Raw genomic sequence first — 27,152 nt, forward strand, 5'->3', positions numbered from 1 at the left:
TTTATTGAATATTTTAAATCAGAATTATTATATTCAATATTTTTCTTCATTGTGATTTTTTGGGTCCATGATTAAACATGGTACACAGTTATATTCAATTTAGATTTTAGATCAACTGTATCATAAACGAAGATGGCTGATGTTGTAGCGAAAAAGATTAGTGCTTCCGATTTCAATCCAGATAAATGTAAGTGTTATTAACTTGTTTTAAATCGAAACTATCTATATGACATACTGTACTATGAAAGAACAAGTGTTTAACTTTTAACTAGAATGATTTCGTTTCTTAACGTAACTATTATGGAATCTGTCAGATCCAGGCATTCTGTTTTGTTATTTTACGCCACTTTTTCTACGTTTTGGGCCAATGAAGAACGGTACCAAATTGGTACAGACAATATGGCATGCACTCGTCATGGATCATCGCGCCGTGTTTGTGTTTTGGAGTGAGTATGCAGTTTTTCAACCTTAACCGAAAAATACCTACTTTCGTGTTCATTATGTCACAAACCACTGACGGATAGCCCCACAAACCATTGCCGGATAGCCCCAAAAACCATTCACGATAGCCCCAAAAACCATTTCTGGCAAGGTTAGGTTAGGTTAGGTAAGCATAGTAAAAAAAAAAGAAAACAAAATTCTCGTAAAAAATGCACGTTTGGAAACACTGACGAGACCGTGTGACTTTCGACGCTCTCGCCATCTGCATGCACACAATGGAAACAACGGCATAATATGGCAGCCAATGTAAGTTTCTTACGTAAAAAGTGATTAATTCTTGTTCGGCAGCATTCAAATACGAAGTTTTTAGTTTCCCGTGAAGGAAAATACCTCCAAGAACGTCCAGGATGCTAAAGAAACTCATTTCAGTAAGTACTTTCTCCTGTAAATTTGAGGAAATCCATCCGGGCGATATCGCATATTTACCATGAAATTGATGGTGCGACAGAAAAATGATAGATACATGCCTTAACCACGACTCGAACCTAGGTCCTCTGAATCATTGCGTGGGACAAGTCTGGGAGCTAATTTACAATATAGAGATATTCTCCAATTTTGTTAATATTTCACATACTCACTAATTTAGGCCTCCACAACCACGAATCTGAAATTAAAATAGGAGGGGGTCACGTCTAGATATCGGAAAATATGGGGCTCATGATCTCAACCAACAATGTTGAATTGCTCATTATTTATTGCAAGATCTATCGTTTCACAACGAAATGTACATATTTCTGATATACTACAACCACAAATGTTAACTATGTTTGCCTAACCCAACTGCAACTGGTTTTGGGGGCTATCCATCCAGGAATCTGTGGGAAATTTAAACTAAAAAATTATTTTTTTATTTTGAAATTTTTGAGTCCGAATTTCCCACCGATTCCAGGCTCCGTCCCTGGGGTAATTGACCTACCGCACCCAACCGCTAACGCGGCCCCGCCTCCGCTCCGGCTCCCCGACTTTTTCTATAGACTCCCTGTTAAAGGCATGTTAGAAATTGGCCGGAGTCACCTGCCCCCAACTGAGCCCCAAACTTTTAAATTTGAAGAAATCCGTTTCCAGGATACGAAAAACTTACCTGAATTTCACACAGAACACCTTCCCGATGTTAGACAATACGACAGGAACTTATTACGGTTTCTTCTGTAGAAATCTGTTAACCAAACCACGACCATCCTCTTCTACACTCCACTTATATAACTGTAGCACATGAGCAACACTTATATAACTGTAGCACATTAACAATCTTTTCATTTCTCACTGCCATTCTTCCACGACCTTCCACAACCAATGCTATGAACCAAAGAGAATCACTCTGAACAGCGTTGCAACGCTCCAGACAGCGGAACGGACGTTGATCGTCATTTCTTCACATCATCAAACATGGTTGCTATGTTTGTTTATGGGGAATCATCGCGATAATTAACAACGTTATTTTACAAGTTCTACAACTCGATGTGCAATTTAAACACGCTACCCCCAAATATTATGTGCATATACGTAAGTACGACTTCATATTTAGTGAGTATAACAACTAGTAAAGTAATTACAGAATATCTATAGTGTAAATTCTTACCCAAGTCTGCTACGTGGGCCGGCTGCAAATAATCAAAGTCCAATTCTGTGCCACATTATTTTATATTGTATAATTCCAGGAGCACCAGTATTCATTCATTAAATGTTGTCAATAGGCCAAACACCTCTAACTCGTTAATTTTGTCATTTCTTACATTTGTACTTACCTATTATGCATTCCGAAACATTCTTTAAGGTGCAATTTCGCTTCTTTCACGAAAATAGCTTCAATTTTTCTCATATTGAGTAATTATTGTTCTTTCCTCTTTCGCTTGTGTTACACGCAATATGGCGGGCAAATCTTGACTAGCGTTGTCTATCATCTGTGGGTATGCAGTGTTTCAACCTTCTTAACCGAAAAAGGAACAACTTAAGATGACCAGACCCCTCTCCGATTTTCTTCATATTTGGCATACTCACTAATTGAGGCCTCATAATCACGAATCTGAAGTTAAAACTTGTCGGAAACTTCTAGATGCAAAATATGCGAAAATAAGGCATTAGTTTTCGGAATGGAAACAGTCTATTTTTGCGAAATTTTTTGTTTGACAAGGAAATATATACAGGGTGACTGGTAATTAGATGTATTCCCTGAAAGGGGTTAAAGTAGAGACAATTTGCAATAAATTTGACCATATGATACCCCGTCCGAAAATTAGTAGTTTTCGAGATAATCGAGTTTCAATTGTTTTTTTAAAAAATGACAATTTTTTTTTTAAAAATGACAATTTTCCACATAAAAAGATGAATTGAGAAAAAACTGCTCATTGTATGGAACTTATTTCAGCATTTTCTGATAGCTAACAAATAAGTGGTTCATTGAAAAAAAGTTTTTCCCAAATAACAATCACATGTAAGTAACGGGTGGGTCTAAACTTACAAGTGATGATAAAAAAATGAACTCTTAGTTTACTTGGCAACGTATTAATAACAAAAAATGGTATGACACGAAGCGTACAAATTACGTAAATGACTTCCTTGTGACATCTGCTATCCAACAAGGTACAAATGTTGTTAACATACACATTTGTGAGTAGTGGGATTGGCTATAGGATAAGCACCACTTATAAGTGTAGAAAAGGAGAGGCTATTTGATTGAACAATCCGATTTGCCCATACTTAAAACAATGGCAAGAGGGGCTTATACCCCAATTCTTCAGGTGTGATACGCTCTGAAGTTTTAAGAATTTTGAATTCTAGTGTAGAAAAGGTGAAGCCTCTTAGACAGATTTGCCTATACTTAAAATTATGTCAAGTACCCATATCATCTTATTGTTTATAGTGTGTTTTTTCTGTCAAAATCCCAGGAGACCCAGTAGAGTGTGGTGCATAGCCCCATGGTTTTTATTGCCTTGCAATCAGGAGGCCTCTGGGTTTGAGTCCTCATAAAATATGAAGCCTCCCCTGATGGCAAAATGTTAATATTGTTGGCTTGTAAACAAGAGGCTCGGGTTTGAGTCCTGATAAAATGTGTAAGATTGAAATACATGTTGCAAAATAATATCTCCATACGTGAGATTTTGAGAATAATTATTGCTAGTTGATATACAACTGATAGCTCCCAGATCTGAAACCTGGTAAAAAGTGTTTTACAACAGCATAAAAAGAGCAAAATTATTTTATATTGGGGATCACCCGAGCCTAGTTATTGCTGTTATAATTGTTTTGGCATAGTTCTGGTTTTTTTTGGACCAAGAAATTTTATATAAATAAACTACAAAAATGCCAAAACAAAAATATTGCAATCAGTGTAATAAAAATATATCTAGTTCTCATTGGGCCAGGCACCGGCATATTTGCGACCGTAAGAAATGCAGAAAGGCCATGAAAATGTGTCCAAGATGCCACAAAATATTAAGCAAGGCATATTACAAATGGCATAAGTGTAATTCTTATGTACAGTCATCAACATTGCCCTCACAACCATCCACATCTGGTCTGAAAAGGAAGCATGAAGCACCTGTTAATGCTGGACCTGCAAAGCAGCCACGCTATGCACCACCTATCCATAGCAGTTTTAATGGCCAATTAAGAGATTATCGGTTTGTATCAGAGCCAAGATGTGGTATTGAGAATTTTTTGAACAGTGTAAATCCTGATGTGCAGGCAATTCTAAATGCACAAAATGGCTCTTATAAGCTCTCCCTCAAATTGTTTACACAATATAAGAAGCCAAATGGCACAAAATTTACACAGCCCCACATAACAGAAACTGTACCTGTATATTCAAATGCAAATTCAGACAAAATAATAAGCAGTTTGATAGATCAACTGAATATTAAACACTCTGAATTTGCAGCAAAAGAGTCTGGATGGAGCCTATGCGGATCTCCACACAAGTTATATGTTAATATTTCTGAATTCAGCCCATTACAAGGATCTACATATTTGCCATTACCTGCCAATATTAAAAACAAAAAAGCCGTGGTTAATATTGAAAATACCGACCAGAAATGCTTTTTGTGGTGTATTTTAGCTGCTTTGTTTCCAGTTTCAAGAAATCCTCAGAGAATAAGTTATTATAAACAACATGAACATGATTTTGATGAAGCAATGGAGGGTTTAGAATATCCAATGTCTGTTCAGAATATTGATAAATTTGAAAAAAAAGACCAGGGATATTAATGGCAAACAATTATCTATTAATGTATTTATTTGTTCCACTGGCCGTGGCAATTGCTTGATGGAACCTCTCAGAATCAGTATATTTAATGATGAATCTGCTGTTCCGATTGATCTGCTCTTAATTGAAGGGGATGGCACACACCATTACACTCTGATACATAATCTTGAAGCTTTAGTGAGAAAGCAAATAGACAAATCCAATACAATATTCAAGTTGTGCAGAAGATGTTTAAGTGTATTTGATGGCAGGAAAATGGTGAATGGGGTTCGGGAAGTGAATGCAGAAATTGCTAAAAACAAGTTAATTGAACATTTAAAATACTGTGGCAACTATAAACCTGTTCATATGGTGATGCCAATGCCAAGTGAAAATGCAGAATTCAAAAAGTTTGAAGCCTTGTCGGAACACCCAGCATATATAGTTTGTGATTTTGAATCAAATCTCAAACCTCTTGCATTCTGCAATCCAGATCCTGAAGAATCTTCAATTACACCATACCAGCTACATGAACCTTCTAGTTTTTATTATGTTGTTGTACAGGATGGTGTTGTTAGTAAAAAAGATTCATACATGGGAGCAGATGCCATCAAAGAATTTGCACTTAGAATAGAAAATGAGTGCCATGACATAGCATCTAATATTTTATTAAAATCAAAACCCATGTTGCCTTTAACAGAGAAACAGATTGAAGATTTCAACAATGCAGAAAAATGCCCGGTATGTGATTCTGAATTTTCAGATATAAATATCAAGGTGAAACACCATTCTCATACAGATGGTAAATTCTTAATGGCCCTGTGTAATAGCTGTAATATTAAGATCAAGAGACCAAAATTTATCCCTATATTTTGCCATGGAGCATCCAATTATGATTTTCATCATTTGATCAGGTACGAGGGGTTTGAGAAGCATAATTTAAATATTTTAGCTGAAAATGATGAGAAATATATTGCTATTAACAAAATAATTAAAGTTAATGGTGTTCCTATTCACATAAGATTTCTTGATTCTTACAGAATTTTATCGGCTAGCCTGGCTACACTGGCCACTCAATTATCTGATGATCAATTCAAAATCACATGTGCTTTGTTTCCAAATCAGGACCTGAAATTAATTAGGCGGAAGGGTGTATATCCATATGATTATGTTACAGATTTTTCTAAATTTGATGAGTGTTCTCTGCCACCACAACAAGAGTTTTACAGCAAAATCAGAGCATCTGGAATCACTGATGATGATTATCACCATGCCCAATTGATGTGGAACAATTTAAAATGCAAGACATTTGGTGATTATCACAAGGCTTATTTAAAACTTGATGTGACCCTCTTAGCTGATATACTGCAGGCATTCAGAAAATCTTCCATGCAAAATTATAAGCTGGATCCAATGTATTTTTACAGTGCTCCGGGCCTAGCATGGTCTGCAATGTTTTTAAACACTAAAATGCAATTGGATCTGATCCAGGATCAAGATATGTATCTGTTTATGGAACAATGTATAAGAGGAGGCATGGTGCAATGTTCTCAGAGATATGCCAGAGCAAATAACAAATATATTCCTGATTATGATCCAGCACTGTCATCAAATTATATACTGTATGTAGATGCAAACAGCCTGTATGGTTATGCCATGATGGATAAACTGCCATATTCAGGGCTTGAATGGGTTGAAGATTTCAATATTGAGAATCTTAAGGATTTTGATGAAAGTGACTATGGCCTCTTCTTAAAGGTTGATCTGACAATTCCAGATAATTTACACAACAAATTTTCTGATCTGCCCCCAATTCCCGAGGTTCAGTGTTCACCTGGCTCTAAACAGAAGAAATTGATGATGACTCTAGAGCCGAAACAGGATTATGTCATATATTACAAAATTGGATCATAGATTAAACAGAGGGGATCCTGGTGTAAATCCCCTAGATGCTGCTTGTAGAGACCATGACATAGCATACAACACACATTCTGATCTTGACAAGAGACATGTTGCAGACAAGAAATTAGAAGAGGCTGCATTTGGTAGATTTGTAAGCAAAGATGCTTCTTTGAGTGAAAAAATAGCAGCATTGGGGACCACCATAGCTATGAACACCAAACAAAAACTGGGGTGGGGTTTGTGAATATATATATAATAAACCTACAATGAAGGCCAAGGGTGTTATGTATCAAATACCTTATGCAGGTCTCAAATCTCTTGGGCCTATTGATAGCCTTTTGACCAAAAAGCAGCGCAAGAAAAAAAATTCTTGTATTGCAAAGGGACATGGTATGAAATTGTTGCTTAGTACCCCCCAATTAAAAAAATTACAGCAATCAAGAAAAAAATCACATGTGGGGGGGATTCATATTTACTATCCCTGCCATCTTAGCAGCTCTCGGGGCTGTTGGGAGCTTGGCTGGGGGATCAGCTGCCATAGCAAAAACAGTAATAGATGCCAAGAAAAATAGGGCAGAATTAGATGAATTGAAGCGCCATAACCTGGCCATGGAGAAAAAAGGCAAAGGTGTTAAGAGAGCCATGAATAAGTTTAAAAAAAACAAGAGCCGCTTACAAACCAAGATATTGAAGCTTTAATCAAGCCACTGGGCATCAAAAATTTTAGAGGTGTGTACATGTCTGATTCTTTGCCAGAACAACCACTCAACAAAGAGTGTGGCATTGTTAATTTGGATAAGTACAAAAATCAGGGCACTCACTGGATTTGTTATCTTAAATATTTAAAAGATGAGGCATTTGTGTTTGATTCATTTGGAGGTGTTCCACCTGAAAATTTAATAAAATATCTAAATTCAGCTAATCTTTATTACAATAATGCCCGTGTTCAAAATTTCAAAGATGTTAATTGCGGACATTTGTGTTTATCTGTTCTTAGATATATGTCTCAAATAAATAAACCATCAATTGAAAATTTTCAAAAGGCCCTGTGGTATTTAAAACATCATGGGGGTATTCCATCTCACCAGCCAAAATTCAATATTGAAACTCAAATTACATGATGACATAGTGTATCCCAAAACAATAGCTCTCAGAGCATTTTACGGCATGTACTTGATCCCTAATATTACACACCACAACAACAAAATTGCAGTTGGGGATCAAAACATTGTCATCACTCCAGGGCAATATAATCTGTCCACTCTAAATGCTCAATTACCCAGAGGTATAGTATTAAGTCAAAATTCTGTCACTCACAGAGTAGAGATTGTATCTGCTACAGAAACAGTGGATCTGGGTACTATAGGAGAGCTGTTAGGCTTTGAGAACAACACAAAACTTGAAGCGGCCATCAAACACACTGCTATTAATATACCTAAATTCTTAGCCATAGAGACTCTAAATATTCACTGTAATGTGGCCGAGGGTATGATCACCAAATCAAATGGCATAGGCACTCACAAACAAACTGGCATCATTGCAACATTCAAACCTAATTCTGAATTTATGGAGCCAATCATCTACACTCCATCACCAACATTATATTTTCCTGTGTGCCATAACAGAATAGATTACATTGAGTTGATGGTCACTAATGAAAAAGAAGAATTAGTTGATTTTGCTGGAGCCACAACAACTGCAATCATAGAGATTAATATTTAAATAAAAATACATACAAAAAAAAATGGAAAATATTGAGAGTTATGAGCTACAATCATTCCCCCCAAACAGGAGGACATTTGCAAATTTAAATCAACCCAACACAGAGATTGAGGTTGATCTTGATGTAGGGGATGGCTTTATACACCCCCACAGAGCAGATCTATACATCAAATTTGATGTTGTAAAACTCGATGGAACAGATTATCCGGCAAATTCAAATATAAGATTGGTAGATAATTTTGTGCCGCATCTGTTCTCTGAAATTGAGATCAGAAAACATGGTGGTGTTATAAACAGAGTGGATTATCCCGGCATTACCTCCACAGCTTTGGCCACACTAAAATTATCCAAAACCGAGGCTTTTTACTACAAAATAGGTGGATTTGAGGCTGGTGATAAAATATTATCCAAGAGCCACACAGTGCTGTTCCCGATGCGCCTGTTGCCAGGATTCTTCTCAGATTACAAAGATATTATGTGGAAGGGTGGTTTAAGAATCACATTTAGAAGAGCTGCCAATGATAATAATGCTTTTATGAGGTACAGTACATTAAACTCTACCGGGGAAGCTCTGCCTAATACCCTACCTGATGAGGGCAAGTGCCTTATTCAGACTATGGAGCTAAGAATCCCAGTTGTTGAATATGAAGCCAGTTATGCTCTTAAATACAAAGCAGATATAATAAAAAATCCACAGATTCCTCTACAATTTTATACATATCAATGTGTACAGAAGCCCGCAACTGGTACTTATTATGAGTTTGATGCTACAAATTCATTCTCCAGTATACAATATGACATGCCGGATTTTGTGGTGGTATTGTTTCAGAATGGAAGACACAATAATCAGGAAAAAAATTCAAGTAGATTTGATAACTGCAACATCAAGAACATATATCTTAAAAATGGCAGAAATGAGGTATTTCCTAGAGAAAATTATAATTTAGACATTTCCAAGGATGATTTCCTTAAATTATATGAAGCATTTACAGCATACAAAAGGGTCACTACTGGCAATACTGACATGTATTACACACCAGATGAATTCAAAACACAGAGACCCATGTTTGTCATCAATGCTTCAAAAAGAAAACAAGTTGTGGTGAATGACAGGACAAACATTAAAATTATCTGTGAATTCCATGAGGCATTACCTGATGACACCATATGTAGTGTTATTCTCATAGGGGAAAAATCATATGTTTATGATGTAAGAAATGAGAGAGTCACAGAACAATTCTAGAGGGCCGATTCAAACACAGAATCCCCTTGATTACAAAGCAATAATACCAACATTTTGCCGTCAGGGAGGCTCAGACACTCTGCCAGGTTTCGAACCTGTGGCCTTTTGATTATAGAACATATAGGCCAAGGAATTATGTCTACACCACATCTGCATATTGCAGAGAAGCTCAAATAACACAGTACTTCTGCCTATTCTGCAGAAAAGCTAAAATACAATTCAAAATGGGATTTTGAAATGTGCAGTAAATATTCAGAGTCCCTCTGAGGTACATATTAACACAACTGAATTCTTTCAGGCAAACATGGAAGCGGGCAACTAAGAATTCACCTTGGAGTTAATGACACTGATGGATGGGCATGCAAGAGATATAATCTACACTGTGTCCTTTCGGGGGAAAATTATATGTCAGCAGATATAATCTCCCAGGCGTGCAATTAATTGCCCTGGCCGGGGCATGTGACTGATCAAAAGATTAGAAGAACATGCAGGCACATGCACATGTCTTATTGTATTGATCGGGGATGTTTTGCAATGAGAATATATAGTATTTGGCTGAGCTAGTGTTTTTATACCCAACAGCAGTAACTTGGCCCTGGTGATCCCCAATATAAAATAATTTTGCTCTTTTTATGCTGTTGTATAACACTTTGTACCAGGTTTCAGATCTGGGAGCTATCAATTATATATCAACTAGCAATAATTATTCTCAAAATCTCACGTATGGAGATATTATTTTGCAACATGTATTTCAATCTTACACATTTTATCAGGACTCAAACCCGAGCCTCTTGTTTACAAGCCAACAATATTAACATTTTGCCATCAGGGGAGGCTTCATATTTTATGAGGACTCAAACCCAGAGGCCTCCTGATTGCAAGGCAATAAAAACCATGGGGCTATGCACCACACTCTACTGGGTCTCCTGGGATTTTGACAGAAAAAACACACTATAAACAATAAGATGATATGGGTACTTGACATAATTTTAAGTATAGGCAAATCTGTCTAAGAGGCTTCACCTTTTCTACACTAGAATTCAAAATTCTTAAAACTTCAGAGCGTATCACACCTGAAGAATTGGGGTATAAGCCCCTCTTGCCATTGTTTTAAGTATGGGCAAATCGGATTGTTCAATCAAATAGCCTCTCCTTTTCTACACTTATAAGTGGTGCTTATCCTATAGCCAATCCCACTACTTTTGTGTGCAAGAAATAATACTTCATTCATCTTCATGTGAATGGAATCAATGAACAATACAATTAAAGAACATTACATGTCTTGCTCAAAGTGGGCACCTTCGTTACGAATGCAGGCACGTAGGTTTTTACGGACATTTGTTCTCTTAACTCGTGATGTGATGGTGTCCTTGATGTGTTGACCAACTGTTAAGATCCTCTCCCTGAGCTCTTCTTGCGTGTTTACCGGTGTCTTGTCATGTGGCTCCAAATGTAAAAGTCGCAAGGCGTCAAATCGGGGGATCGAGCCGGCCAGGGAATCGGACCACCTTGGCCAATCCATTTCTTTGGGTAATTTTCATCCAGCCACTGTCGCACGCTCAAGCAGAAGTATGGATGGGCGTCATCAACAATCATTTCATCGAGCCATTTTTCCTGCCCCAAATCTTAAATGGCATCACTTATGAACATTTTTTGAGGAACGGGATGGCAATGTTGTTGGAGGATGTGCCTCTAGCTACAAGACGTGACATGCTTTATCATCATGATGACTGCCCAGCTCGATCCCCCTATCGATTTGACGCCTTGCGACTTTTACATTTGGAGCCACATGACAAGACACCGGTAAACTCACAAGAAGAGCTCAGGGAGAGGATCTTAACAGTTGGTCAACACATCAAGGACACTATCACATCACGAGTTAAGAGAACAAATGTCCGTAAAAACCTACATGCCTGCATTCGTAACGAAGGTGCCCACTTTGAGCAAGACATGTAATGTTCTTTAATTGTATTGTTCATTGATTCCATTCACATGAAGATGAATGAAGTATTATTTCTTGTACACAAATGTGTATGTTAACAACATTTGTACCTTGTTGGATAGCAGATGTCACAAGGAAGTCATTTACGTAATTTGTACGCTTCGTGTCATACCATTTTTTGTTATTAATACGTTGCCAAGTAAACGAAGAGTTCATTTTTTTTATCATCACTTGTAAGTTTAGACCCACCCGTTACTTACATGTGATTGTTATTTGGGAAAAACTTTTTTTCAATGAACCACTTATTTGTTAGCTATCAGAAAATGCTGAAATAAGTTCCATACAATGAGCAGTTTTTTCTCAATTCATCTTTTTATGTGGAAAATTGTCATTTTCAAAAAAAAAACAATTGAAACTCGATTATCTCGAAAACTACTAATTTTCGGACGGGGTATCATATGGTAAAATTTATTGCAAATTGTCTCTACTTTAACCCCTTTCAGGGAATACATCTAATTACCAGTCACCCTGTATATTCCTGATACTACCACGACACCAAATTTTAACTGTTTGCCTAATGTAACCGAAGCTAACTTAACCACACGTCAATGGTTCGTGGGGCTAGCGTCAATGGTTCGCAATTATTTTGCAATTTCTAGACGTTTCCGACAAATTTTAACTTCAGATTCGTCATTAGCAGGCCTCAATTAGTAAGTATGCCAAATATAAAGACAATCTGAGAGGGGTCCGGTCATCTTAAGTCATGCCCCGAAAAATTCCTACTTTCGTGTTACAGATTTTTTTTCTGGGTTCCAAAACCCCACGAACCATGCACGCATAGCACCAACACCATTTACGGATAGCCCCACAAACCATTCATAAATAGCACCACGAACCATTCATGCAAGGTTAGGTTAGGTTCTGTTAGGTAAGGCAAACATAGTTAAAATTGTCATGTTCAGGGAGTACAATCTCATCGTTGGAAACACTGACCGAGGGTTACATCATCGAACGCACAGAACATTTGGTTCACGTAAGTTGAAGGTAATGGAGGCAAGAGCTTATGAGCATCGGAGAGACATTAATGTCGAAAAATACCGGCCGAATAAATTGAACGAAGGGAGAAAACACTTCCACGACCGTTCAAAAGTCTACAGAAACTCAGTTCCGTAAGTACTTTCTCCTGTAAAATTGAAGAAATCCGTTATTCCGATTGACAACTTTTACCTTCATTTCTTTAAAATAATCATATTTGTTTGAAGGGACACTGTTTTCATTCTGGTGACGGCCTTCTGAACTGAAGCTTTTAACATATCAGATTTGATGGTGTTACTAAATTTCATGCTGGTATCAGACATAAAGATCATAATGCAAACTTGTTTTTCAGTTTATTACCACTTGCATCTCCAAACAACATGTGTCACTCATTGATTTCGTCATTTTTTACATTACCTATTGTGCTTTGCGAAACATTCTTTTAGGTGTCATTTTGCTTTTTACCTATTGTGCTTTGCGAAACATTCTTTTAGGTGTCATTTTGCTTTTTACCTATTGTGCTTTGCAAAACATTCTTTTAGGTGTCATTTTGCTTTTTACCTATTGTGCTTTGTGAAACATTCTTTTAGGTGTCATTTTGCTTTTTACCTATTGTGCTTTGCAAAACATTCTTTTAGGTGTCATTTTGCTTTTTACCTATTGTGCTTTGCAAAACATTCTTTTAGGTGTCATTTTGCTTTTTACCTATAATGCTTTGCGAAACATTCTTTTAGGTGTCATTTTGCTTTTTACCTATTGTGCTTTGCGAAACATTCTTTCAGGTGTCATTTTGCTTTTTACCTATTGTGCTTTGCAAAACATTCTTTTAGGTGTCATTTTGCTTTTTACCTATTGTGCTTTGCAAAACATTCTTTTAGGTGTCATTTTGATTTTTACCTATTGTGCTTTGCGAAACATTCTTTTAGGTGTCATTTTGCTTTTTACCTATTGTGCTTTGCGAAACATTCTTTTAGGTGTCATTTTGCTTTTTACCTATAATGCTTTGCAAAACATTCTTTTAGGTGTCATTTTGCTTTTTACCTATTGTGCTTTGCGAAACATTCTTTTAGGTGTCATTTTGCTTTTTACCTATAATGCTTTGCAAAACATTCTTTTAGGTGTCATTTTGCTTTTTACCTATTGTGCTTTGCGAAACATTCTTTTAGGTGTCATTTTGCTTTTTACACGAAAATAAGTTCCATTTTTTACATTAACTGTAATTATTGTTCTTGCTTCTTTGGCTTCCGTAACACACAATATGGCACGCGCCAAGTTGACTAGCGTCGTGGATCAGTGGGTTCACAGTGTTTCCAACCTCGTTAACCGAAAAATGCCCAATATCCCCACAAACCATTCATGGCAAGGTTAGGTTAGGTTCAGTTAGGTTAGGCAGACATAGTTAAAATTTCGGGTCAGGAATGTATATTTTGTTTCACCATCTTCTGGCGAAACAACGGCGTGGTTGGAAACACTGACAGGAGGTTACATAATCCACGTAGAGGAAGCTAACAAAAGCAACGGCAATTCTGCATCGCACATATATTTCTCTTAAAAAATACATGAATTACCGGTCGAACAGATTCAACGATGACAAAAAATACCTCCACGAACTTTTGGAATGCTAGAGAGAGTCATTTCCATAAGTAGTCTCTCCTGTAAAAATGAAGAAATGCGTTGTTCGGAGATGCAAGTCTTACCTTCATTTTAATTTCCTTTCTGGTGGAGGTAGCAGCCTGCTATTACCATAACATCCACCAGACCTTCATAAATTAATAGTAGCAATATTGCTGTCGGAATGTAATCTTGGTACTTCCATATCCTTATTTTGTACTATGTTCATTTGTTTGAGAATATATGATGTGCAGAAATAGGACAGGAAGTTCAATATTTTTTGACAGAAAAATACAAAAATATGTCTCAACAGAGGTAAGAAGTATTTTAAATACTCAATTATAGACTTGATGCACCATAAACTTATGTGTTTTTCTGACTGAAGAAAATTGATTGAATGTGACAACAGAACAATAGTTTTGCGACTAAGTATTAAGTGTAATTTGAAATAAATACATTTGCGCATGTGTTTCAATTTCATTTGTTGTTTATATTCTTGCAGTTGTGAAGGAGTTGTCACAGCGCTGTGTGGGAGGTCAGGAACTTCAGCAGCAAAGGCAAAAAATCCAGGGTCTTGCTGATGAAACAAATGTGCTTCTTAAGAAAAATGTCTACCAGAATTACATGCAGTTCATTGAAACTGCCAAGGAAATATCACGTATCCTTCATGAATTTCCATCCACTGTAATCAGTGGCTAAGTAGACAATTAGCTAGTTGGCCATTAATTCCTTTTTTGGTACCTTTGACCCCCTGTACCCTCTTGAGAAAGTGAAATATTTTGCATGGTTTATGAAGATTATGTTGTTAATGAATGTTTGCACCTGGTGGTGAGAACTTGAACTATTTTTTTCATCGGAATTCACTTTCCCAATGTGTCCATAGCCTCTACACCAAGTTTCACCGCAATTCGATGGTTCGAAGGAGTTCCGTAAGGCTCTGAGTAGGAGGAGCTTTAATTTGTGACCACCTAATATTGCCGGGGGTTCGTTTCCAACTGACCAGTGGCATGTCGAAGGGTCATAAGCCACTCCTTTGGCTCGTTATTAATAAAAAAGAACGTCAATGGCAGGAAAAGATGGCAAAATTAGAACTGACTACCATAGAAAAGTATACATACCCCTTCCTCCAAGGTCCGTTGACCTGTGTTTGCCGCTCGCTTTGGAAGGTCCGTTCATAACGCGCCTTTTGAGCAAGCGGAGGTGGTTGTAAAACTGTGACGTCATAGACATGACAGGTCGCTGGGGAAAGTTTAGTATCCGCTAGTTTTAGCAGGGGAAACGTGTTTCTGTGTTCTTTCCTTGCTCTTGTATTCGTGTATTCGCGTGTATTTTTAGTCATTTTGTTGTGTTTTCATATTGTAATGTGAGTGATAATAATAATGGCTAACTGTGCTGTGAGCACATGTCGAAACTATCTCAGGAAAACTAAAAATTTTGATATAGTTTACCATAAATTTCCTCCCAACGAGAAGTTCCGAAAAATCTGGGAGAGCAAATGTTATCGAAAAGACAAATTTCAGGTTGCTAACTCGAGTATTTGTTCTTCACATTTTTCACCAGAATGTTACGAACGCGATTTAAAATCGGAATTATTAGGAATTACACCAAAGAAGAGACTGAAGAAAGATGCCATTCCTACATTGTTACTTCCAGTCACACATGTGCAGGTCAGTGACGACAACAGCGTTCGTGCAAGGTGCAAAGGCAAGATGTGCTAGGAAAAGGGTTATCTCTAAGGTAAGTGAACAATTATTAGTGAACAGCAGCGTGCCACCTCAAGAACAAAAGCCTTTATCTGTGTTGCCATTTGTTTGTTCAATAGAAAGTGAAAAAATCGAAAACACAAAACAACTGGAAGTGCTTCGTGGGGAAAATGAAAAGCTAAAGACAGATATAAATAATTGTCATGAGGAAATTAAAAACCTTAAAATCAATTTGCAAAAATGGCAAGCAAGGTATAAGAAGGTATTGCAGTCAAAAGTGGCTTTAAAAACAAGGGAGCGGAAGAAAGTGAAAACTATCGTGAACAAAAAAGTGAGACAAATTTTGAGCAAAACCTTTACTCCAGGGCAAATCAACATGTTAATTAAGGGGAATAGAAAGCAGAGGTGGAAACAGGAAGATATAATTCCTGCTTTAACACAAAGGGCGATCAGTGAACGATTGTATACCCACATGAGATCAGAGGTCGGAATTCCATTACCCAGCATTGCAACGCTTCGTCGCTGGACGCAGAAATTGAGACTCCCACCAGGAATTCTTGCACCAGTTTTGAATATTATGAAACAGCAGGGACAGTGTTTGACTGAAGTGGAAAAACTGTGTGTCCTGTTGTTTGATGAAATGAATGTTAACGGACGAGTGTGCTACGACAGTGAAAATGAGAGTTTTGGGTCCCCATAGAAATGTTCAGGTTGCAATGTTTCGAGGTTTGACAGGTGAATGGAAACAGCCAGTATACTATAACTTTGATATGGCTATGACCAAGGATTTGTTGTTTGATATTATATCCATGGTTGGGGTAGCTGGGTATAAAATAGTCGCTGTAGTTTCGGATCTAGGTGGAAGTAATAGAAAACTATGGAACGATCTTAGTGTCAATTGTGAGCAGCCGTTTTTTTCAGTTCCATTGTCAGGGGAGAAAATTTGGGTTTTTGCGGATTTGCCACACTTAATAAAATTATTGAGGAATCATTTTATCGATAATGGGATCCAGTGGAATGAAACAGTTATGAAGAAAAGTATCATAGAAAGGATACTCAAAATGGATTCTTCCGAACTCAGGCTTGCTCCAAAGTTAAATTGGATGCACATATCAGTGCAACAGAACGACAGACAAAGGGTTGCGCCAGCAATGGAACTTTTCTCCAGGCACACTGCTGCTCTTATTGAGTATGTCTTCCCAGAGAATGAGGTTGAGGCAAATTTTTTCCATCTCACTAACAATTTTATTGACGTCATGAATTCAGGTGTGCCACTGAATTCTAGCAATAAAATCAAATGTGGCTTTGGCATACATTATGACGAACAAATGGAAGTGCTTAGTGAAATGGAGAAAGCAATATCAGAGGCAAGAGTTATGGGAAAACGCAATCTTCTTCCATTCCAACAAGGATTTCTTGTCTCCATCCGCAGCCTAAGAGGATTATACCATGATTTAAAATCAAAAGGTTTGAAATACATTCTTACCAGAAAGCTGAACCAAGATGCTCTGGAGAACCTTTTCTCTCAACTTCGTGGGATGGGGAATTTTTACAACAATCCGCTACCGGTAGAAGTGAAGCACAGGTTGCGCTTATTGATACTAGGTTGCCGCCTGCCTCACCCGGGGAGTGCTCCTGTGGAAGATGCTGGGGAGACCACGATGCTTGCTTCATTGTTTGACGGTCTCGTCGATTCTCAAACAACTGACCAAAGACAAGAAGTGACCTTTACGTCATCATCTGTAGACTTGCCAGATGAAAACAGTGACATGCTTTACTTGATGAGAAATGAAGAAAAGGAGGCTCTGCGGTATGTTGTGGGCTATATCGCAAGAAAATGTAGGAATGTCGAAGCTGGTGAAATTTGTGCATCAAATTCATCGGGTGGAGGATGGATAGAAACTTTGTCACGGGGTGGCCTTGTGTCTCCTTCTCCTCATTGGATGCAAGTTATAAAAGAGTGTGAGGGAATATTCCGGCAGTTCCACGGAAAAACAATAAATCGAAGAGCAAAAGTAATAAGCAGTCTGTTGGAAATTCTGAAAAATAGGTTTCCCCATGAAGATCCGAAGATGCTCAAGTTGTTTTGTAGAGCAAGAACATTTTTCAGAGTTCGATATCTGAATCGTAGGACCCAAGAAATAAAAAGGCGAAATGCCATGAAACAAAAACAATGGACCCAGAGCTGCTCTTCTTCCAGTTCTTTCCAGCACTAGCCGTGGGTAAGTTTATGCTTTTACATACTTATAATTCATCTATACACCATTACTTTCATGTATTCTGTGTAAGTTGTATTGCGATGCTCTTCAGTATGTGTTTTTTCTCTTAAAAACAAGAGCGTTGCAAGCTTTACAGTGCTGCAAATAGCAGACACGCAGAGAGTATCATGCTGATGACGTCACAGAACCCCTGCGGAAGTTGTAAACACGGGGATTGACAAAAAGACCGGTTATGACCAGACCTTCTAGAGCGGGGGAAAGTGGGCTTCGACGGACCTTGCCCTTCCTCTTTCAAAAAACCTTGGCATGCCACTGCAAGTAACACATACAGCCAGTTATTTCTCTAAAAACACAGTTTTTAAAAATTTTATTTGGAGTAATTTTACAATACCGGATAATTCCTCGATTTTGTTCATATTTCGCATACTCAATATTTTAGGGCTCCTAATCACGAATCTGCAGTTAATATTTGGCAGTCACGTGTAGAATTTCGGAAAAAAGGGGGTCCATGATCGCAACCGACAGTGCACAATTGGTCATTATTTACCGGAAGATTTTCTGTTTCCAATACTTTAAAAACGAAATATACATTCCTGATATTACTATGACCCCAAATTTTAACTATGTTTGCCTAATCTGACCTAACCGTGAATGTTTTGTGGGGCTATGGATGAATGGTTTTTGGGGCTATGCGGGAATGGTTTGTAGGGCACCGTAAAAAATGTCAGATATATTTTAACTATGTTTGCCTAACCTGACCTGACCTTACCATGGATGGTTTTTGGGGCTATGCGTGAATGGTTTGTGGGTCACCGTAAAAATATGTCAGTTTCGTAGCACTTGAGCGACAAATTTCCACTAAATAATGAGCAATCGTGCATTGTCGGTTGCAATCACGGACCCCCTTTTTTTGGAAATTCCACATGTGGCTGCCAAATATTAACTGCAGATTCGTGATTAGGATCCCTAAATTGTTGAGTATGCGAAATATGAACGAAATTGGTGAATTACCCGGTATTATAAAATCTTACCTTTAGCCAAACAAACTAAAAATAAATGTCTGATGAAGGGAGCATGTATTCTCATGAAACACCACAACAACAACAAAAAAACTGCATTTTTAAGCTTGTAACAACCGTAGGCTACAAGAAAAATAATTATACAATGCATGCAATGCGTACAACAAAAAAAAATAATTAAAAATGCTTGTTGCATGCTATAACTTGACAAGTTTAAAAACAAGACACTGCAATCCATTGTTTGCGCACCTCACATCACATTTCCCCACTCCATTGTCTGCGGCGACATTCGTTCGCAGTGTTGCAACCTGGAGGGAGCGGAATTGTCTGAGAATTTTCAACGACATTTGAATGTGAAAGGCATGAATTAGTATCCCGTCACCTACACTACCTATTGATTACGCTAAATTCTAAATACATTTTGATATTTTCCCTTTAAACCTTAAAGGAATTAAGTTATATTAGGGATATTTCTTACCAGCATAAGAAATGTATGAAATAAAACAATAGAAATATGAAAAATATATAAACGATAGAACTGAGCTCACCTTCTAAATGTTTTCCATTTCTCCTTCTTCAGTTTCACTCTCCCACTCATCCGAGTCTGTGTCTAATGATGAATCTGTGTCCGTGTCTGAATCGGCTTTACCAAGTCTAATTCAGTTCATCTACACGCTCGTCCATAAGTCCATCTCTTTCAAAGTAAGAATCTTGCAGCCAAGAGTAAAGAGCATGAACATTTCAATGCTTTAGAAAAGAACACAGGCAAGCGTGTTATCAGATTGCGTTCTCGTAGTGATTGTTGTACGATAAACAAGCGAACCACCACCCCAATAGTTAAAAAAACAAACAAAAAAAAAACTGGCCACTGCTCGATGTCGCATTCAGAAAATGAAGTCATTCGCCCTGTAGTTTCTCTTCGTTATAAACCTTAATGCACGTGTGTAATACTACAGTTTACGATCGGTGCACCGCACGCATTTTCAAAGGCCGGATTCAATAAAATGAACCACTGATATAATAGGAGCCTGCATGCACAGTCACGCTAAACAGTGAAAATCGTTTGTCATATTTGTTTTAGCTTAATTTTGCTGAGTTGGCACCACTGGTACTCTCAACGCCAGACCTGTGAGTAGAAGAGTGGTGGGGAGGATGACGTAATAGGAAGTGCTCCGCAGCGATCTGCGCATATCGGGACTTAACTTGTCAGGCTATAGTTGCCTGTTGCTTCACTCAGAAGCTTCTTAGGAAAGAGCTCAATGAGCATAAATATTGTTGTTTTTTTATTAATGAGAGATTTGTATGCAAGTATAGCAAATATAAGGAACAGTTCTATGTGACAAACAAAATCCTTAATTGATATTCAGACTTGGAAAGCGAGATGTATCAATTATCCCATACGTTAACGGAACAGAGGGCGCTGCTGAACTCGCTGATGGAAACATCCTTGTTGGGAGATAAGGTACCGGCCCTCGACCTTGATTTTAGGAAAAAGGAGAAGGAAGAGAAAGAAGACGAAGGGAGAAAGAAGTTGACGGAAGTATTGGAGAAAGTGGAAGGCTGTGTGGTAAATATTAGTTACTGTGTAACAAAGGTGGATTCTTTTGAACCAGGTGATTTTTTTAAAAGGAAATCACTGATTTAAATTGCTTTCAATAAATAATTTATAGAATAATGTACATAAGGTTTTTGTAGATATCAGAGTTACTTTTGGTGAAAGTACATTAATCTTGTAATCATATAATTATGTTTATTAAGCTCTAAGAAAGGAAAATGAAGGAAACAAAATACATGTACTGATGGTGTGAAGCTCATACAAAACGAAATGTAAACACACTTATATTTCTCTTGATTTAAATTTCAATAATTTTTATACGCAAAAATAGCAAACATTTTGTGGAGAAAAATTCACAAGATCCTAATCATATTGGTCCCTTACATTGAAAGAGAAACGTAAATTGAGAGTATTTGAAAATAAGATCCTTAGGAAAATATTTGGACCTAAAAGGGATGAGGAGACAGGTGAGTGGAGAAGGTTACATAATTTAGAAATACATAATATGTATTCATGTCCAGATATTATTAGAATAATTAAATCAAGAAGACTTAGGTGGGCAGGCCATGTGGCACGAATGGGAGAGGAAAGAGGAGTTTACAGGATTCTTTTTGGGAAACCTGATGGTAAGAGACCTGTAGGAAGACCAAGACGAAGATGGATGGACAACGTTGAGATGGACCTAAAGGAAATCGGTAGGGATGGAAAAGAGTATATAGATCTTGCTCAGGATAGCGACAGATGGAAGGCCTGTGTTGCTGCAGTCATGAACCTTCGGGTTTAAGAAGGCTAGAGAGTTAGTTAGTTAATCATATTAAATCATAAATAGTGACATTATCATTAAACTGTAAATAAACATGGAAGCTGATATTTTTCAAACTCAAAAAAAAAAATTGCCAAGAATCAGCTACAAAGACAGATATTTAATTCAATATTTTAAATTACAATTATAGAGTACATCCAGCATGTTTTATTTTCACTGGAAGACTCAACAAACGTTTCAATAGTTGGTTCATTTATACAGAAACAGAAAAATGTATATTTACATGATAATTTTTTTATTTGCTTTAATCAAACTGATCAAATATTTTATATCAAATATTTTACTAGAAAAACTTTCTATAAAATCATATATGGTGCTACATTGTACATCATATAATCATGTATGGTGCCAAAAAACATACAAACAATTATAACGTAGAAATTTTCAGCGAAAAATGCAGGCTCGACCAGGACCCGAACTCGGGTCTCTGGCATACCGTGCCATGGCTCTACCGCTGAGCTACCGAGCCAGCCTGGCCTCGCCTGATATTTCGCTGTCGCTGTTTTACCTGCGTGGAATCATCTCTGCCAGTGCTACCGCAACGGGAGTTGTTGTTTTTAAAACACAGTAGACTTCGACGTTGCCTGGTTTCTTCCAGCTTAGAGATGTTAATTATTGTAGATTAGGCACACACAGGAGATGTGCTACGTAGAAATTTTCAGCAAAAAATGCAGGCTCGACCAGGACTTCAACCTGTGTTTATAGCATAGCCATAGTCCTGGTCGAGCCTGCATTTTTTGCTGAAAATTTCTATGTAGTACATCTCCTGTGTGTGCCTAATCTTCAATTAAACAATTTTAAGCATGTTTTGTTCTGAAATATTAAAGAACAGATTTAAATTAAAAAATAATCATAAAAAATGATGTTTTAGAGAGAAATGACATTTTTATCTACCCTGTGTGTAACTAGATATTCCTGTGGATATGTCATTGGATTGTAATAAAGTACCTGGAAGCTTTTCTTTTTTTTTTTTCCCATAAATACAATTTGTTGATTTGTATTTTTTCCACTGGTTCGTTAGCATCAACTTTACTGATACAAATATTACACCTTTCTTTTCACTCAGATTTTAATTTTCTAGTTTTTTTTAAAGTTAATTTTCAAGTTCAGTGGGATCCCAATTTTACTTTCCCTACCGGTAACGTTTTTTTACATTATGTTGTTGTCCCAATAGGGCATAGTATTGGAATTTTTTTTATTCTCTTATCATCGTGTGTCTATTCCACAGGACTCTTGTCTCCCAATCCAGCAACTGGAAAACATTCGCTTTCAGTCTTAATGGCCACAAAGTTAATGACATAAGTCCGGAGAATTTGCCTGGTAACATTTATACATCCTGTTTTAACATTGCATTGTCTGTCTTGTTTGTAAACTGTAACGTTCATTTCAGAGCGTTCTTGAAGTTGCTGGCCGTCAGTTGCTTCACAATGGTGATCTTCTGGAGCTAGATCCGAATGAGAACACTGCCTTGCAACGTGTCCATGGATATTTACTCAACGATGGATTTATGCTTGCATCGTGGATTCCGAACAGGTATGCATATTCAATTTGTAAGTCAAATTAGCCACTGTAATTTAACCTCAGACCTGACTAAGCCTACAAGACTAAAAGACTACTGTTTCAATGTAGCACTGATTATCCCAGTCAGTTTGCAAAGGTACACTATTGTACAGAGAATGTAGTCATTGTATATTGTCTTAGCTATTGATAGTTTTTCTTGTATGTACGCATTGCTTGCATTGTACAATTATTCTCTTGTAGTTTACGGTTTTTACAAGCATAAGAAAAGATTTTCGTTGTGACGTTTCAGGAGAACACACGCTCCCTTCATCAGACGTTAAAAATGAAGGGAGCCTGTGTTCTCCTGAAACGTCACAATGAAAAACTGTTTTCTTATGCTTGTAAAAACTATAAACTACAAGAGAATAATTCTTAGTTATTGAGTTTGCAATTTGTATTTTTGTTAGGGATGGACCTATATAAAATTTACTGAAGCAGATAATGGGTGGAGGGGCTACCTTTGACATCTAAAGGTAAAAAAAGGTAAAGTGTTCCCCTGTGCTTAGCATCTGGCTAAGACATTTATGTGCATTTATCTGATCATCATAGTTTCGGTTTCTCTGATGCTGCAGTAATAACACCGTTATCATGTATTCAAGGCATTCCAGGTTCATTTCCCTTTGGAGGAACATTACACATTGACTCGCACTTTAAACTAGATTGCCCTATATAAACGCAAAGTGGACTTAACATAAGTTGTTGAAATAACCAATATTGAAATAGATATTAACAGATAAAAGGAATGAATATCAATATATGTACTTTACTCAGGATTTCAACATTAGGACCTAGCTTTATGCTGGCCGCTTTCCCATGTAGATTGGAAATTGAAGGTTGCTTTCAAATTAACACAATTAGTTTTGTGTTGAAGGAGGTTTGCATGTTTTCCCCACAAAATGGATAATTGGAACAGTTGGGATAAAAGTGGGCATCATTTCAAGAAAATGGTGATGGGAGGTCATTGGCATGCTCACAGTCCTTGTGTATTAGGGCCTCTCGGATGGCCTAGTGGTAACACCATCATCTTGTAATGAGAGGTCCCAGGTTTTACCCAGCAGAGACACATAGTGGTTCAGATTCAACTCTAAATTGTAAATCTTTACATAAAGTGGACTTAAAGCTAGGGCTGAGCCGATACCGATCTATCATTATCGGTCGATACCAGTGGTATCGGTTGAAATTCATCTACCGATACTTTTCCGGCATATTGGTCTTCACGGATTCCGCAAAAATTCCAAGCGACACTTTTGAGTCTAATTGTCCTGAAAATTGTGCAAAATTCAAACTTTTTTTTTTTATTTTGCACCAATTTTGCACGAAAACTATATTTTGTGATTCCATAACATCCATTTAAATATTCCGATGCAATTCTTGAATATTCTAAAGCAAATTTCTTGTTAAATTGATGCATATAATTGCAGAAGAAAATTTACATTCCAACATTGATCAATATTTTGAACAAATTTTAATTTTTGCAATTTTCAAGTATCTGTATTGATATCGGTGGGAATCGGCAAGAGTATCAGCATCGGTTCAAAGTGGTATCGGCTCAGCCCTACTTTAAACAGAACTCAAGACTCCCCATATATGATCTGTGCAGTCGTTTCTAGACTGTACCTAAATTAACATAATTGTGTGTCTTTCAATTTTTTCCTTGTGTGTGTTGTCATAACATTTGTTTTGAAAACGTAAGTAAGATATGAATTCAAATAGTTTTGTTTGTAACTCTTAAGAATTTCATTAATACCAGAAAGGGTGATATACATGTTATGCACTTTTTCAGGAGAGGTCCAGTACGATACAAATATCAAGCCATGTATGAGTTGGGCAATTTAGCTGTTGTTAATGTACGAGACTTGGGCAGTGTTAAGCATGCCTTTAAGCTTTTAGCTTTTCCCGACACGCGAGTGTTCCAGTGTGCTAATTCTCAGAGCAAGGTAAGATTTTAAGAATGGACTATGTATGCATCCTTGTTTTGAAATTATGCATTAAGCAAAGAAGTTATGAGGAGGTTGGGTTTAACATGCTTGTAGCATGTTACAGAATTTCATCAGTGGTTGAATGCCTTTTCTTTGGGAAGATCTATTGTTGACATCTAGCCACATTTAAAACCATGAATTCTGTTGTTTTTTTTTGGGGGGGGGCTGTCCGGATTAAGCAAAAGTCCATCTTATCGGGGCCTGGATTAACGATGTTTTACTGTATTTAAATTTAACAGTGGTTGTTTTTTATACTTTTTAAGTCATATGTTTATAATGTTACATAAGAGTAATTTGTATCTATGCTTGTTTCATTTGACAATTTGTGAAATAAGAAAAAACAAACTGTAGATATGTACTTACAGCATAGTGGGGCCCTGCCTGAAGCATAGTGATAACTAGGGGTATGCATATTTCGTTTTTGATGAAAAAACGAAATTGAAAAAAACACATTGTAGTGTTAATTTTTCATGTTTTTGAAAGGTGTGAGATGCATTTTGTGACCATGTTTTGTAACGAAATAATGCGAAATGAACTGCAAAAAGCGAAATTAACTCTTAAACACGAAATTTAGGGTTTATTCACCGACGCGGCACCTTCTGAGGTCTGAATTATCCTGAGAGTTATGCAATTCCCGGAAAATTGATTAATTCTGCTGTTAATATTGGAGAAACAAAAATTGACTCCTTTACACAGAAATAAACTTAATACTCGGATAACTATATAAATGGGCTATTAGAAGTGAAATGTTAATTCTGTGGAATAAGTGTAGTTTTTAAATCAAATTTAGGATTATATTCACAATTTTAAAACCAAAATGTCTTTTTATATACCACTTTTGATACAATTTTTCACCGCTATAACACCGATATTTTATTTTATTTACCGCTTTTGAACCCGAAATTGACTCAGTTTTTATACCGAAATTTTGCTTTTTTATTTACCAAAAATATGTGCCTCTAGTGATAACATTGTCACCTTGTAATAAATTAATTCTGGGAGGCACATTGCACAGTGGTTCAGATCCCACTTTAAACTGTAGGTCCAGTCAATCTGTGCATAAAGTGGACTTACAAGAAAAACTTAAACTCATAGCACAGTGTACATAATTTTTTCTTTTATAGTTACAATGACAATAAGAAAATGACAGATTATTCATATAAATACAGGATTGGTAAAATTGTCAATGAAAGTTGTTATCTGCTAATTAATTAGACCCATCTCTAATAATTGATTTAGAATCTTCAAACAGACAAGCAATTTGTAAGACAAAACAGGAACAAAAATATGGAGGATAGTGAGGAATTGTAAACTCCGTACCAGCTAACTGTATACCAGGCGAACGAGAAGAAGTCTGTGCGCAAGTAGTGATGTGAGACGGCTCCACCAATGAACAGTGAGAGAAACGGGATTGTGTAATGGGCGATTTCCTCCTTCGCTACTTACTTATTTATTTATTTACCAGAGAATTCCAAATACAGCTTTGGCCATTTTACATTGCAATGTAATAACAATGGAAATAACAAGAAGTAACAATAAAGAATAATAACATAAACTAAAATACATCCATATGAGATAAAGTGGATTACATGTTGTTACACAGTAGCTTTCTAAAACGTGACTGGTTTTCAAAAATATCAACTTGGTTTGGTAGAGTGTTGTATTGGAATGCTGTATTAGGCTTAATCTGACTTTCTGATATGTGAACAACTGAGTGCTCCTTGTGGTGCGGGACTGTACTCGAAAGTGAATTTCTTGAAGGCGATCACTTCTTATGTTTCCATTTGTTATTTTATGGAGGAAAATATAGTCTGCAAGTTTGTGTCTATCGTGAGGGGTATGCTTATTAAGCATTTTCAGAAGGAAGGACTTTTGTAAATGTTTTGTGGATGGAATTCGGTGGCGAGCAATGACCAGGAAGAAATTTAGAACAGAATTTAGTCTATCTAATTTTGAGGGGCATGCAGCATTGCAAACTTTGAAAAGGATAATACCGAACACACATGGCAAATGGACCGTATTTTTGTCTCCATGTCCATATGATTGATTTAAGAATTTCTTAGGGATAAAACTGCAAAAGCAAATTTTGACAAGACGTGCTTTTAGCGTACGGAGTAAGATCTGGACTGTACGTCCATACATGTGCGGTCAGGACCGT

The 27,152-nt window shown here is 37.0% G+C and overlaps 1 protein-coding gene across 1 annotated transcript in view; it reads left to right on the forward strand.

The window, feature by feature from the left end:
- Window positions 1-112: 112 nt before the first annotated feature.
- The window catches only part of Exo84 (exocyst complex component Exo84), a 53,057-nt gene continuing 26,017 nt past the window's right edge, over window positions 113-27,152 (forward strand). Inside the window, exons 1-5 of the mRNA XM_083132451.1 lie at window positions 113-187; window positions 14,639-14,794; window positions 20,445-20,644; window positions 22,846-22,988; window positions 24,799-24,952. Coding sequence (XP_082988577.1) covers window positions 133-187; window positions 14,639-14,794; window positions 20,445-20,644; window positions 22,846-22,988; window positions 24,799-24,952 — 708 coding nt within the window. The 5' untranslated portion in view covers window positions 113-132. The remainder of the gene's footprint in view (window positions 188-14,638; window positions 14,795-20,444; window positions 20,645-22,845; window positions 22,989-24,798; window positions 24,953-27,152) is intronic.

This window comes from Lepisma saccharinum, chromosome 12, assembly GCF_977018435.1.
Source record: "Lepisma saccharinum chromosome 12, izLepSacc3.1, whole genome shotgun sequence".
In the NCBI taxonomy this organism is placed as follows: Eukaryota; Metazoa; Arthropoda; class Insecta; order Zygentoma; family Lepismatidae; genus Lepisma; species Lepisma saccharinum.